This window comes from Catharus ustulatus, chromosome 6, assembly GCF_009819885.2.
Source record: "Catharus ustulatus isolate bCatUst1 chromosome 6, bCatUst1.pri.v2, whole genome shotgun sequence".
In the NCBI taxonomy this organism is placed as follows: Eukaryota; Metazoa; Chordata; class Aves; order Passeriformes; family Turdidae; genus Catharus; species Catharus ustulatus.
Genome location: NC_046226.1, coordinates 24,024,849 through 24,038,461, shown reverse-complemented (window position 1 = coordinate 24,038,461; position 13,613 = coordinate 24,024,849). Strand labels below are relative to the sequence as shown.

Sequence of the window (13,613 nt, the reverse complement as noted above, 5' to 3'; positions counted from 1 at the left end):
CCAAGTCCTTGAGACATCCTTCTTCATGAGGTTCAAGCCAACAAGAAGTCTGTTTGCTGAACAAAGAGGTTGCTCCTGACCTGGGAGAAGATTCCGTGCCCCAACTTGGAGCAGTAAAACCTGCCTTACAGCACGTCTGGTAATATGGTGCCTGGATACCCCCCTTAGCTGGATATCTCTGCACCTTTTCTCTGAGCCCTGACTGGGAGAGGACAAGCAGGCCGGTTTTTAAAACACAACAGACAGAAAAGCTTCTGGCAGCTATAGCTAAACTGCAAAGGTCTCCATGGTTGTAATGCTGAAGCATCCTGCACCAAAGCAGGAAGCACTCTGGTCCCCCACTGAACTCCTCCAAGGAACAGAAAAATGCTAACTACTTGTTTATAAGCTGGAAGCGAGTGTGTGCAGTCATCTGCATAACAGAACTGCCCAAGCTGTCTCTTTGTGTGTTTTCCAGCTCCTATGTTAATCACTGACCCTGCTGACTCTGGCATTTACCAGTGTCTCACTGCCCTGTGAGCACCGCTTTGCATTTGCAACCGAAGAAGTTAAAAGGATGAAGGATGGGAAGGGAAGCTTAGCAGCTGTGGATGTGAACACTAGCCTGAGGAAAAGAGCCAAGACTGGACAGGTTGATAGAGAGAGTGGAGCTGGCTTTGAAAGATTGTTTGAAGGGGAAAAAGCTTACCAGGGAATGGTTTAGGTCTCTCTTCCTTGCGCTGTAGCTTCTCTGTGTCCAGTGAGAGGGACTTTTTTGAAGAGGCCAGGTTTCAGTATCACCTGGAATGATGACTCCTAATTGAGGCTGGGAGGACTCTCAAGCAGCCAGCCCACAGCTTCCAGGGAACCCTTTCCTCCGGTCAAACCCTCCTTGCCTGGCCTCCCCCTGCATTCCTGGGATCAAATGTGAGACAAGAGAAGTGGGAAAAAATGCTCTGGAATATGTGCTTCTGGGCAGTGAAGGTATGCCTTGATTTGTGCAGCAATGCTTGCCCCTTGGACTGTGGTGGAAGGGAAGGCAGCAGGAGAGGGAGTTAGACACATTTACTCTTTGAAACATCTGTGTTTAGTTGCTTCCTGAATTGCACAGGAATCCTATACATGGTGTCTCTGTGAGCCCTCCTGCTCTCTCATTGCCAAATATTGCCGCAGAAATGAGTGTCACAGTGAGGTTCCCCAAGGGCAGAGGCATGTGGGGCAGGCAGCCCTTCCTATGGATGTCCACCAGGAGTTACTTTGTGCCCCTCACTGGATTTGGGGCAATTCTGGCAGATTTCAGGCTAGTCTCCAGGCTGGAGAGAGGGAGAGGAAATTAGATACTGCCTTCAACCAGAGCTACACACACACACAGGGGACATGAAGTACTGACACAGTTAGTGAAGATCCCAACTCCTACCTCTTGACCAAACTATGACCCCTGTCATTAAAATGCACCCAGGCCTCACACCCAAGACCACATGGGCTCCTTGGGTTCCTGTTTTGGGGTAGTGTAGGTTGGGATGAGACAGATTCTGGAGGAAGCTCTAGAGTTCTGGACATGTGAAGAGGCCATAGGGTTGAGGTGGTGTTGACAACTTAGCAATGCTGGAGAGGAGGTGCCTGATGTGCTGGCTGTTTGCACAGCCTCACATGATGCCCAAGAGACAGGATGAAGCCATTGTGAGAGCGGGAGTTAAGGAGGGGGATCTTGGCCTCGAGATTAGACTGAGGAGGCAGCAGGACAGAGATAATGGGGAGAAGGACAGCTCCACTGAGGGCCCAGGCACCAGTAGGCAGATGTAAGGCTGTCCAGGAGGCTGCTCAGAGCTGCGGACAGGGAAGAGGTTTCTGCCATTTGGGTGCCCCGCATAGGCAAATGAGAAGGTTTTGACGAGCAGCTTTGTCTGCCTTAGGAGTCCAGGGGTCTCACCAGGCTGGCTTTGCTGGTGAAAGGGGCACCACTTGGAAAGGAGAGAGGAAAGGGCATCTCCCAGCTAGCGGGACAGAAGGACCGTGGCCTTATCAGAAGCAAGCCGGGAGAAGGGAGCAGACACACATATAGGCTGTGCCAACTCTTGAACTGCAGTGACACTCACCTGGGACCGGCCTGCTCCCAGGGGGACACGATGGGTGCCCCTCGCGGGCGCCCAGCTTCCACCCCCGTAGGCTTCACCACTCGCCATGGGGCTGCAAGCCTGGGAGGATGCTTTGGGGCGCAGGGTGCCTGGGCGCTCCGGGGCGCAGCGGGGTCGGGCGGCCCGAGGCGGCGGGCCCTTTAAGTGCGCCGGCGGCGGCACAATGGCCATTATCACTTTAGCTTTGGAAGTGACCCCCAGCCCGCTCCGCTTTCATCTGGGCCGGGGCCGCGGGGATGGTCCGCTTCCTGGCGGGGGAGGGGAGGGCGGGGGCCGGCGGGGAGGGGAGGGGCGGCCCGGCCCGGGTCGGCCCGGCCCGGCGCCGCACGCGGCCGCCCGCTCCCGGGGGTCACTGCGGGGCTGGCACCGGGGCGGCCGCGGCTCCGCGCCGCTTCCTGCCGCCCCCCTTAAAGGTGCGGGGCGGCCCAGGGTGCGGGCTGGGCGTGACTTGACCCGCGGAGTCAGGTGAGTGCGGAGCCGTGCTGGGCGCCGTCGGGGCCGCGGCTCCTCGGCATCCCTTCCAAACCCGCGGGCTGTCCCGCTGTGGCGGCACCATCCCCGGGCGGGCGTCCAGTCCCGATCTGCTCTCGGTCTCAGCTCGGCAGCTGCCTGGGCACCGGCGGCCTCTCCCCCGGCCCGGGGCTGTGTGTCCCTTTGTCTCCTGGCGAGGGGAGCGGCCGCCTGCGCTCCCACCCGGGGTGCGGGGCCGTCCCTGTCGCGGGGCAGCCGCACGGAGCCACCTCTGCCTCCTTCAGGAGAGGCGTGAGCAGCCGCGGGTGCCTGGGGCTGGGGGTGTCTGTCAGGCGCCGCCCGCACCCGAGCGCTCAGTGCCCCCGCCCGAGGGGCGGACGAAGCTGAGCTTGGCTGCCGCGCTTCGGCCTAGGTTAAGGTGGGTCTGAGGCTTTTCCCTCTCCCGGTGAGCGACGTTCCGTTTGTGAGCTTCGGTGGACATGTGGATGTTGGCAGATGGAGCAGGCATCCTGCTGCCTTTGCAGCTCACCCCTGGAGCTGCTCCGGCGATATTTCTAGCCTAGACAGCTCCTGGAGACTACCACTTCTGTGTTCCTGCTGTACGGTCCCGGTGGTTCAAATATCCTTTCCTCAGATGAGAGCCTTTACCACTGGGGGGGCCTGACCCAATAGCTGGGACTGGGAAGTGAGCCACTTAACCCAAGTGGGCTATGGTGCATGGACACCCCTGCTCCCCTGGGGTACCGGGGGTCTTGGGCAGTTGAGGCTGAAGGCTCCTGGATTCCTGCTGGTGGGAGCATTTTTGGGACTGGCTGGGGGAACTTGCACTACTGGATGCCACCAGCCATCAGTTTAGGTGAGGGAATGTGACCTGCAACTGTTTCCTTATCTGTTACAATGCAAAAGCAGCCAGGTTAGGTAAAACCTTTATCAGCAGCAAAAAGCTCTCTTAGTTACTTCTCGGTGCTGAGGTGGTTTAGTGAACACTTGTCTGTTGTGTTCAGCACGCTTCCCTGGGGGTGTGCAGGGAGAAGTGTTCCTTTTGCATCAAGTCCTCTGTGCTGGGAGCTGCTGGGTTTGATCTGGCCATGAACCAAGCCCCCCAGCTTGTCTGACTTCTGCTTCTGATTTACCCAAGCCCTTCTCCACCTGCCCCAGGAGCTTCCTGCTGCTGATTCAGCTGTGGGTTTTGCCTTAGGATTGCTCTGGGCAGCAGGAGGTGACAGTGACATTGAGGCTGTGGATTTATTTGAGGCTGAAGAAAACGATTAATGGCCATTAAGCTGTCCTTCTAGCTCTCCCTCTTTCTATCTCCCCCAGTCTATAAGGGGGTGGGAAATGCCCAGTAGGACAGAAATTGTTGCTGGTGCTTTCTAACCTATGTCAATTATGTCTTCACCCTCTCTAGAGTGAAAAAAGTCTGTCTTGCCTTTCTTTGCTCTTCTGGTGGGACAGTGCTCAGCAGACCTTGGGTGCTACAAGGGGAGATGGCTGGCCCCTAAAGCATTTGCCAGACCATAGGGAGGACTTGGGCTCTGTTAGCCTTGTAGTTGTCCTGAGCTGTGCCTTTGTGCCTCCTCAGGCACATGTCACTCAACATAGCCTTAGTCAAAATTTCTATAAATTACTGTTGATTTCTACAAACTTCTAGAAGAATAGCAGACCTGACCTGAAGTGACAAATCCATACCTTCTCAGACCAGGATTTTATGACTAGTTTGTCTTCCCTTCATCACAGCTGTGTGCATTCTCCTGTGTTTGTCTCTAGTAACTGATGTCCTACAGCTGTGGGAGCAGCTGTAAGAATGCTCCAGCCTCTGACATGCAGGAGATTGTGGAGGAGTTTGGAGCAGGGGAAGGGATGCAATTGGTGACTAGCTGTGATTAAAGGCAAGGGGCAATGGCAGCAGCATGGAGCTCCTTGTGATGAAGAGCTTGTATGGGTCTGCATGATTCTGTGGCACCTCATGTGGTTTGGTCATGGTTAGGGGCCACAGATGTTACAGCACTAATAACCATATCTGCAGCAGGGCTTAAAATTGGGAAAGTTCAGGCAGGACATCTGCTTTACTGTAGAGCTGCTGCTTTTCCTGCCTTTTCTTTCCTCACGTACCCACAGAGCTGTGAGTGCATAGTGATACCTGTGAAGTGTTGAGAGAAGGTGAGCTCTGGCTGAGCAGGCTGCAAAGTGATACATATTAGGCATGATGTGGGAATATTTAGGAGAAAATGGAGGAGATCTGGCTTATTGACTGAGGTGGTGTGGTCCCTGGGAGAAAACTGTCCCAAGAGGGAGAGAGTGGGCTGGCTGGGGAGAGGCCTGAGCTGGCTGACAGTGAAAGGATGCTGAAGAGGGCTGTGCTGATGAAGCTGGAGCTAAGAGCCATGCAGCCATCATGAAAGCCCCTGGGAGTGGTGGAGACAGAACCACATGGGAATCCAAAAGCTGAACAAAGAGGGCAGCGCAGGTTTGATTCTATATTTCATGAGTGGGAATTGGTATGCAGAGAGTGGTAGGACAGGACTGGGATCGGCTCAGGCAGGGAGGAGCACTCCATAAAGACTCTAAAATGCCCACTCAGTGCTTGCACTCTGCCTGTACTTTTGGGTAGCCTCCTGCCTGGTAGCTCTAGAAGCCCTCCTTTTGTGCCTTCTCCTTAGCTAGTGGTGTATGTTGGCTGAGCAGCAAGTGACATCTAGTGTCGGCTCATGCAGCAGTAGCCGTGTCTTGGGCTGGCTCTGCCACTTCCATCCCAGATTCTGTGACAGTTTTTGGTGCATGAAATGGGTACAGCTGCAGTGTCCTGCTCTGAGGGAGAGGGCAAACTTCTTACCCCTTCTTCTGTTGAGTTTGAACAGCTTGAGCCAGGTGTGCCCATGGCCCCACACAGAGTCACAGGTCCTTTCTAGCAGAAATGACAAACATTTTCCCTTTGAGGGAAACTTTTCTCTCTGGGTGCTGGTAGAGGAGTGGTAAAATGGAAATTATCAAACTACTAGTGAGAGAGTTAGGTGTAGGGGTGATGCCAGGCCAAACCAGGCATGCAGTTGTAGGAGGTGACCTGGCTTCCCACCCTGAGGGTGCAGTCACTCCTTAGTTTTGCTTAGGCAAGTGGAGGCTGTGTGGCATATGTACTGCCCACAGGAGGTCACTGGTGAGCAAGCTGAGCCCATGTCCTGCTCCCAGGTATGCTTGGTGAGGACCCAGGCTTCCTCTTTTGCCCTTGAAATGTGGATGGTGGCCTTTCCTCCACCTTTTTCCACCTGCCTGTCTGGATTGTGCACTTCATCTCCAATGACTTCTTTCTATTTGCCATCCTTCAGGATGATCCAGAGACACCAGCTGGTGCAGTCTGTGCTGCAGGAGCTACAGGAAGCCACCGAATGCTTTGGCCTGGAGGGCCTTACCAGTGCTGCGCTGGAGGCAGAGAGGACCTTGTCATCTTTTTCCCTACCTGGCTACTGTGGGAGTCAGTTCCAAGAGGAGCTGGAGGTTGACCGGGTAGCCAGGAGCCTCTACCCTGAGGATGCCCCAAGTAACATGCTGCCTCTCGTTTGCAAAGGTGAGGGAAACCGCCTCTTTGAGGCTGCCAGTGTGCTGCTCTGGGGCAACCCCAGCCTGAGCCTGGAGCTGCAGGTGCGTACTGTGGTGGAGATGCTGCTGCACAAACAATACTACTTGAATGGCATGATTGATTCCAAAGTGATGCTGCAGGCTGCCCGCTACTCCCTCTGCACGGAGGAGACCCCGGAGATGACCAGCCTCCCCATGGCTATCCTGGAAGCCATCTTTGATGCTGATATCAAAGCTACCTGTTTTCCTGGCACCTTTGCCAACATGTGGCACGTCTATGCTCTCGCCTCTGTACTGCAATGTAACATCTACTCCATCTATCCTATGAGCAACTTGAAGATCCGACCCTATTTTAACCGGCTCATCCGGCCCAGGAAGTGTGGCCCACGAACCTCCACGCTACACATCATGTGGTCAGGGCAGCAGCTCTCCCGGCAGGTCTTCAAAGCGCAGTACTTTGTGGCTGTGGTTGGCCTGGAGGAACTGGAACCCACAGTACCTTCACCAGAGCCTGCTGTCCAGCCCATGAAGACCCTCGAGCTGCTGAACAGTGACCCCCAGTTGACCTACTCCAACCTGCGTGATCGCTACAACATTACCAAGAGCACCTTCTACCGCTGGAAGCGCCAGTCTCGTGAACACCGGCAGAAAGCGGCTGCCAGGTTTGCAGCTAAACACTTCCTCCAGTCCTGCTTTCAGGAGGGCAATATAATCCCCCTCCAGCACTTCCGACAAATGTTTCCAGAAATCTCCCGATCCACATACTATGCCTGGAAGCATGAGATGCAGAGCATGGTCAATGGTGATGCCTCTGCTCTGTCTGAGGCCCACAGGTTGCAGGAACTTCACAGGGTTGTCCCAAAAAAGGCTGATGTGAATGAGCCAGCAAATCCACAGGGGAGCTTAAAATCCTCAAGTCCTTCCCTAGATCCCATTCAAGCAGGAATCTTTATGCAAGGAGCCAAATCCTACCTGGAGAAATGCATTTCCATGAACACTCTGGTACCTTACAGATGCTTCAAACGCAGCTTTCCTGGCATCTCCAGGTCCACGTACTATAACTGGCGAAGAAAAGCAATCAAGGAGAACCCCAACTTCAAACACCCCCAGTCACCCTTGGATAACCAGAAAACTCTAGCTATAGGAAAGCCATTCCCACAATTGAAGACAAGCGATGTGCCTGTTAGGAAGAGACGGAATGGAGACCGGCCAGCATCCAGGAGTCTCCTGCAGCTCCATCCTTCTCTGTGCTGGAGAAAGCAGCTGCGAGATGTGGCCAGGAGGCAGGTCCAGCAATGGCAGCTACCATTCTGCAAGTACCGCCTGCGCTATCCATCTCTCTCCTCCACAGCCTACTGGTTTTGGAAGGGCAGTGGCCAAACCATTTGGCAGCATCGCCTGCCCTGGAGCAGCTCCAGCCTGCCATTGAACCGTGTGGCTTCCCTGGCACTTCCAAGAGCAGAGCCAGGCCTCAAACCACAGTGCCATTTGGAGGTAGCCACCAAACACATAGATAAGCCAGTGCCTGCCATGCCGTGCGACACCGTTTCAGGTTATGCCATGTCGGAGAGAGCCAACAGCCGGATGTTTGTGATGGATGTGATCGCCACTGCCCAATTCAAAGCACAGGCCAAGCTGTTCCTGCAGCAGCGCTTTGAGTCGAAGACCTTCCCAACGTACAAGGAGTTCAGTGCCCGCTTCCCACTCACGGCCCGTTCCACCTATTACATGTGGAAGCGTGCCCTGCATGATGGGCTGACATTGGTGGATGCCTGAGTGCCAGCTGCCAGCTGGCTTGGCCACAGCTCCTCTGCTGATGTGCCCTTTGGCTCTCTGGTGCAGTGCCCAGCTGGGGCCTTGCTAATTTTTGTTCTGGTTTGGTTTTGTTTTGTTCCTAGTCTCTGGGGTTTTTTTTTTTTTTGGTGTGGTTCAATCAGGTATGGGAGCATCCTCACAGTGCCTATTCCCAGAGGCTGGAGGAGTGGAAGGAGAAGGCACTGAGTATCCCAATGAGGGGCCAGATAATTTTCCTCTCTTTGTGCTCAGAGAATGAGCAAGGGAGGTAGTACTGTGTCATGGGATGCTGCTGGACCTCATGAGATGGAGGATGTGAAAGTCAGTCTGCCCCAGGCAGTTGCTTGAACGAGTAATGTGGATGTGCAGGAAGAGCATGGAGGTGCCTAGCATCTCATCAATGAGCAGATTGAGGCTGGGTCAGCTGTAGATGAGGAGAGGTTTGGGGAAGTGCTCAGCTTTATGTAAGAAGCATCTTTGGTCTGGGCTTTTCCCAGCTAAGGAGAATAAAAGCTTCACTTGTGATGAGTGAAGCTCTGGCTTTTAATATGTGCCTGTGGCTGCCCTGATCTTTCCTAGATGGAGCAGAGGCAGGTACCTGAGGGGACTTGTTTGTATCCTCACTGTAATCTGTATGCTGGGAATGCTAAGATAGGAGTCAGTGTATTTTGCAGGCTCTGGTGTCCCTGACTTTCAGGTCTTGTAGCAATAAACTTTTCATACAAACCATTATTATTTCAGCTGGCAGCTGCCTTACTTTTCTAGGGTCTCTCTTCCCTGATGTCTAGGAGAATGCAGAGAGACTACAACTTGTGTGCCCAGTGTCTGTGCATCGCCTGTGCTGTGCTGCAAGCAACATGGATGCATATATTTCACTTGTAAGAAACCAAAGCAATAAAGACTCTTCCACTCCTAGTCCTGTGTGGTTTCTCACTCTCACTGCATGATTTCTAGGCAAGGCTTTCTCCTTCCTCTCTGCTTTCTAGAATTGTCTAATGGGCAGGGAGAGCCTGTGCACACCTCAATTCCTGCTCCTGAGAAGATCATCTTCTGCTTTCTGGTTCCTGGTGGGGAATGTCTGCTGCCACATGTCCTCTCTCTGGAGGCCTGGCTGGAGCTGTGCTCTCCCTGGTAAGAGCCTAAGGCTTGCCTTTCAGAACACATGCAAGATAACCCAGTCTGCACTGTGCTGTGTGACAGCAGGGATGCAGAGACAATGTCTGAGATATTGGTGGTCCTGCCCTGAAGTGGTGGTGTACTGGGAGGCTGAAACCAGCTGTTTGCACCTCTGCCCTGTGAGCATCTTGAGGCATAAGGCTGAGAAGGTCTCTGCCTGACTCCAAAAAGCTTCATCCCCTTAGTGTGTGAGTTCTCCTGTGGTGTCTATCAGTATGGCTGTGCAGGACTGAGCTGTAGGCTCAGCTGTAGGACTTGCTGCTACCACTGAGGGTTGTTGGTGACAACTGCAGTAACTTGTTTTTCCTTAAGGTATGTAGAACTTGTCACTGGCTGCTGCAGCCCAGTCTTGTTCCTGACATAGTCTGGCTTCACTCGCTGTGAGCCTTCTAGGCAGAGGAGCCTGTCTAGAGACAGTTCTGCTAAGCTTTCTTCTACAGCAGCCTGCAGGAGAAAGGGGTGCTCAGGGTTGTCCTGTGGTGGGGCAGCCGTGTTGAACCAGCATCTGGGGCATGTCTTAAGAAACCATTTAGCTCCTTGGCGATGGTGGGATCTCGCACTGCCCATCCACTCAGCACATCCTCTGTCATCCTAGAGGAGGGGTTCTGGGGCACTTGCTGCTTTGGGAAGGGAGGCACAGAAGGAGCAGAAAACTGCCAAGCAGTGCTGTGTGCTGCTGCACAGAGCCCTGGGCTCTGTGTCGGGAAGTAATTGAAGTAATTAGCTGCCAGGGAGGACTCATCCGTGAACTCTGCTGAGGGAGTGAGCTGCTAATTACTCCAGAAAGATTACCTATGTCTCCAAACTGCTGGAGGCTGGAGATAGCTGCTTTCAGCAGCAGTGGTGGTTGTGGCAGCAGCTGTGAAAACGTATGGAAGACCCTCAGATTGTTCCCTGCCTCGCCTGAGCCAAAGGAAGCAGCAGCAAGGTTGGGTTTCCTGACAGTGGGTGCCAGCATGGGCCCTATTTGGACGGCCGTGAAGCTGAGGCAGACTGTGCCTGACAGCACAATCGTGTGCTGGGGCAGCCATCAGCATGGCACAGCACAAGGGGTGATGGCCAGTTGCTGCTGGGGGCAGGTGGGCATCAGGAGAGCCTGGGGGAGCCCTTGTGATGTGGCCCAATGCTCTGCAGGGTGAAGGAATATCTTCTACATCGCATCACCCAAGTCTCCCTGAGCTGGGAGTACTGCATGCATCACACCTGGCCAGTTGCAGAATGAATCTCTTCGGGGTGCTGGGCTCCACAATCCTTTGCAAGACATTTTTTAGAAGCCCTGGTGCAGAGATCTAGGTGTAATGTTTTTCCTGTCCTTAGCTGAATGCCTGGATGGGGCATCACAGGGAAAATATACTCATTCCCTCCCTATGCCTTGATGGCACCAGGCCATGTTGGATCACTGCCAGTTGGCACCACCTAAACGGTGGATGCTTGTTCATTACAGATGTCGTTTGTGGCTGAGCAGAGCTTAAATGGGAGGGAAATTTTAGCACTTGATTTGTGAATGTCATGCTGCTCTCACACTGAGCTGGTGCTGGGAGATGAGTTTGAGGCAGGCTCTGCTGCTCTGCATCACACTGCCAGCTACCAGATGGTGAATCTCTGCCTTTGCACCTGGGCAGTGAGGTTTAGCTCAGGTGTCACCTAAACTCCTTCATAGACAGGTTCCTTTAAATACTGACCCCAGAAAAGATGAAAATTAAAAGGTAACTGAAAAGCAGAGGCTGAGGGACTGCAAAGCATGGGGACCAGCCTTTCGCTTACCTGTAACTTAAGGCTATCCTCTGCCCTGCCGCTAAGGCATCCTGTTTGCATCCTTGGGGGGAGTGGGGAAGGTGGGCAGTGCAGTGAAGCAGAGCTTGCCCAAGTGCTATGGGAATAGCTGATTATGCCCACGCAAAGCTTTGGGGCACTTAGCTGATACACATTAGCTCAGGCATGGCTTTGCCTCCAGATTTTACACAGGCAACTTGCTTGTTGGTACAAACAGCAATAGCGTTGGTCTTAAAAGCACACCAAAGTGGCAAAAAGGTTGCATTTCACAGGATAGCTCCTGTGTTTTGCTGGGATCGTCAGAGGGGAGAAGTAGCAGCAGCAGGAAGATAGAGAACCCAGAGACACCATTCCAAACTGCTCATGAGCTGACAAGCATAGCAGCAATTCATTATCAGGAATATCTGTGTGCAGAGGGAAAGAAAGATAAGAAAGAAAAGAGAGGGGAAAAGGGATTGTTTTTATCAGTCCCATGCATAATTCCCTTCATAGATCCAGACTACAGGCAACTAGTGCAGCCAAGCCAATTCAGTTGTTCAATCAATCTTTTCCTCCTGTGCCCCTGTGGTATCTGTGGGGAACCATCTGCCTCTGTCCCAGCCAGCCACTGCCAGGTCCTGTTCCCTGCTCTTCTAACGCCTGCTCTGCCTCCTTTCCATTAAAATTCATCTCATGTTCTGTAGCTGAAAATGTCTTCTGGAGTCCAGCTGTGGCCCATCACTGCCCTGCCATTATGCTTCATGAATATTTTTTGCTGAACCAATTACCCAAACATAAGATCTGCCTTTTTCCTGTTGGAGCAATGGCTCAGGCCTTTCCCTGGTTGCTGCCAGCTGAGGACCTCCCTGCCTGCTGCAGCAATTCCTGCTGGCAGCACCCCATCACATTTTTCTGCATTTCATCCCATTTCCACCACTCCCACCTTCAAGGTAGCCCAGTTTCTCTACTCTTCTTCTGTGTTTCAAAACCCTCCTAATTTGTCTCATTAAAAAATGTCACTAAGGTACCACTCTTTCCTATCCCACTTGCTAGTGAAAATACAGAAGATCAATCCTCACCTAGAGCCTCAAGGATCTTGCCCTCCAGTCCAACTGATCTTCTAAGAGATCAACAGACCATTAATACCTGTCTTAGCTTTCTTGGACCAACCCTCACCTGACAACTCTTGGTGGGGTTCCATCCCAGCCTGGCATCTTCTTTTACTGATCTCCCCATCTCTTTTCCATCACTTCAGTAACTGTACTGCTGGGAAAGGTAGGAGAGCTGTGGCAGGATGGACACACGCTCCTGCCAAACTCAGGTGCTTGAGAATAAAGTTGTATCTTCATGGCCTTTCTGTAACTGTGGGGGTCTGGGCAGGGAGCCTGCCTGGGTGGCAGGAGGGACCCCTTGCTGTCCCTCAGCTCTCCATTCCAGGAGAAGGCAGCACTCTGTCTGCACTCTGACTTCTGTGAGAAACTGAGATTGATCCTGCCTGACATTTTGATTAAGCAAAAAGATCTATTTTAAATTGAAGCCAGCAAATGCTGAAAGGATTAAAAACTAGTGAAGTACTGCATCTCCAAAAGTAGAGGGAGCAATTGCAGAGTGGGGGCATTTCTGCTGGGAACCCTTCAGAGGATGGGAGCAAGTTGAGTGCAGCCCTGCAGCCAGAAAAGCTCCTGAGCAGAAATGGGCATGAGTGAGGCAGGGTGGGGGGAGAAGAGACGCACTTCCACTGCTGCCCCCATCCTGTCCCATCCCATCCTGCCTCACCCTGCCTAGGCTCTGTCATGGCTGGAGGGGAAGTACCAGCTTCTCTGCTCAGGGGAGCTTGGCCTGAGGGGAGACTCTGCTAATTTTGCGTCGGGAGACACAGGCCCTGTCTGGCCTAGGAACTCCTAAGCTGGGTACTTTTGACACCTGCTAGTCTTGAGTGTCCAAAGCTTCTGAAGTACCATCAGTGAGAATATTTAAATTGCGTTTTCATACATGGACTAAAGGGCATTTGTGGTCCATCTACAAAGGCCTTCCTTGCTTCTGAGATCTGGCCCAGACATCAACTAGAGCAAAACCAGGGTCAGCTCAGAGGAGCAGCACACCTGCAGATGTGGTCCCCAAATGTCCCTGGGCCTGGACACCACCAGGACACGGAGTAGAGCAGTGGAGAGGGGGCTGTATTGAGTACAGTCCCTTGGCACCACAAGGGATAGATGAGCAGTGGAGGTGATGCCAACATCCTCCTGTGTCACCTTCGCTAACCAAGCCCTCCAGAGGCATCACAGCCAGCCCTGTCACTCACCAGTGACCACGGAGACAGCATATGCATTGTCCTCGGCAAGGCGTCCCCACCTAGTGTTCTGTCTCCTCCTGACACCATTTGTCCTCTTGGCCCCTGGGGACAGCTTCACTCCGGCAGTGTGTTCCGGCACGTGTGGCTACCAGAGTCTGTGGAAGAGTGATCTGGTGCCTGCATGTGTGGTGAGAGGAGAAGTAATGAAGCTCCTGATTTCCCAGAAGCTGATGCCTGCCTGAGTGATAGCTCTTAATTGGCTTCTCTCTGCAAAAATCCTCTCCCATCAGCCCCAGGAGAGATGGCATTGCCACAGGCTGTGCCTCCCCATGCTCTCTACACTGCAGGCTGTTTTGGGGAGCAAAGAGGAAAAGATAAACTAGGTGAAGAGATGCACTGCTACATGATTTTTAAAGGGGTTTTTTGACAGAAATAAAATT

General features: G+C 53.1%; 1 protein-coding gene across 1 annotated transcript; it reads left to right on the top strand.

Moving 5' to 3' along the window:
• The first annotated feature begins 4,301 nt into the window (after positions 1–4,301).
• VRTN (vertebrae development associated) lies at positions 4,302–8,867 on the top strand. The gene has a single exon (XM_033062970.1). The coding sequence runs from the start codon at positions 5,715–5,717 to the stop codon at positions 7,932–7,934; it is 2,220 nt and encodes a 739-aa protein (XP_032918861.1). The 5' UTR covers positions 4,302–5,714; the 3' UTR covers positions 7,935–8,867.
• Positions 8,868–13,613: the final 4,746 nt, after the last annotated feature.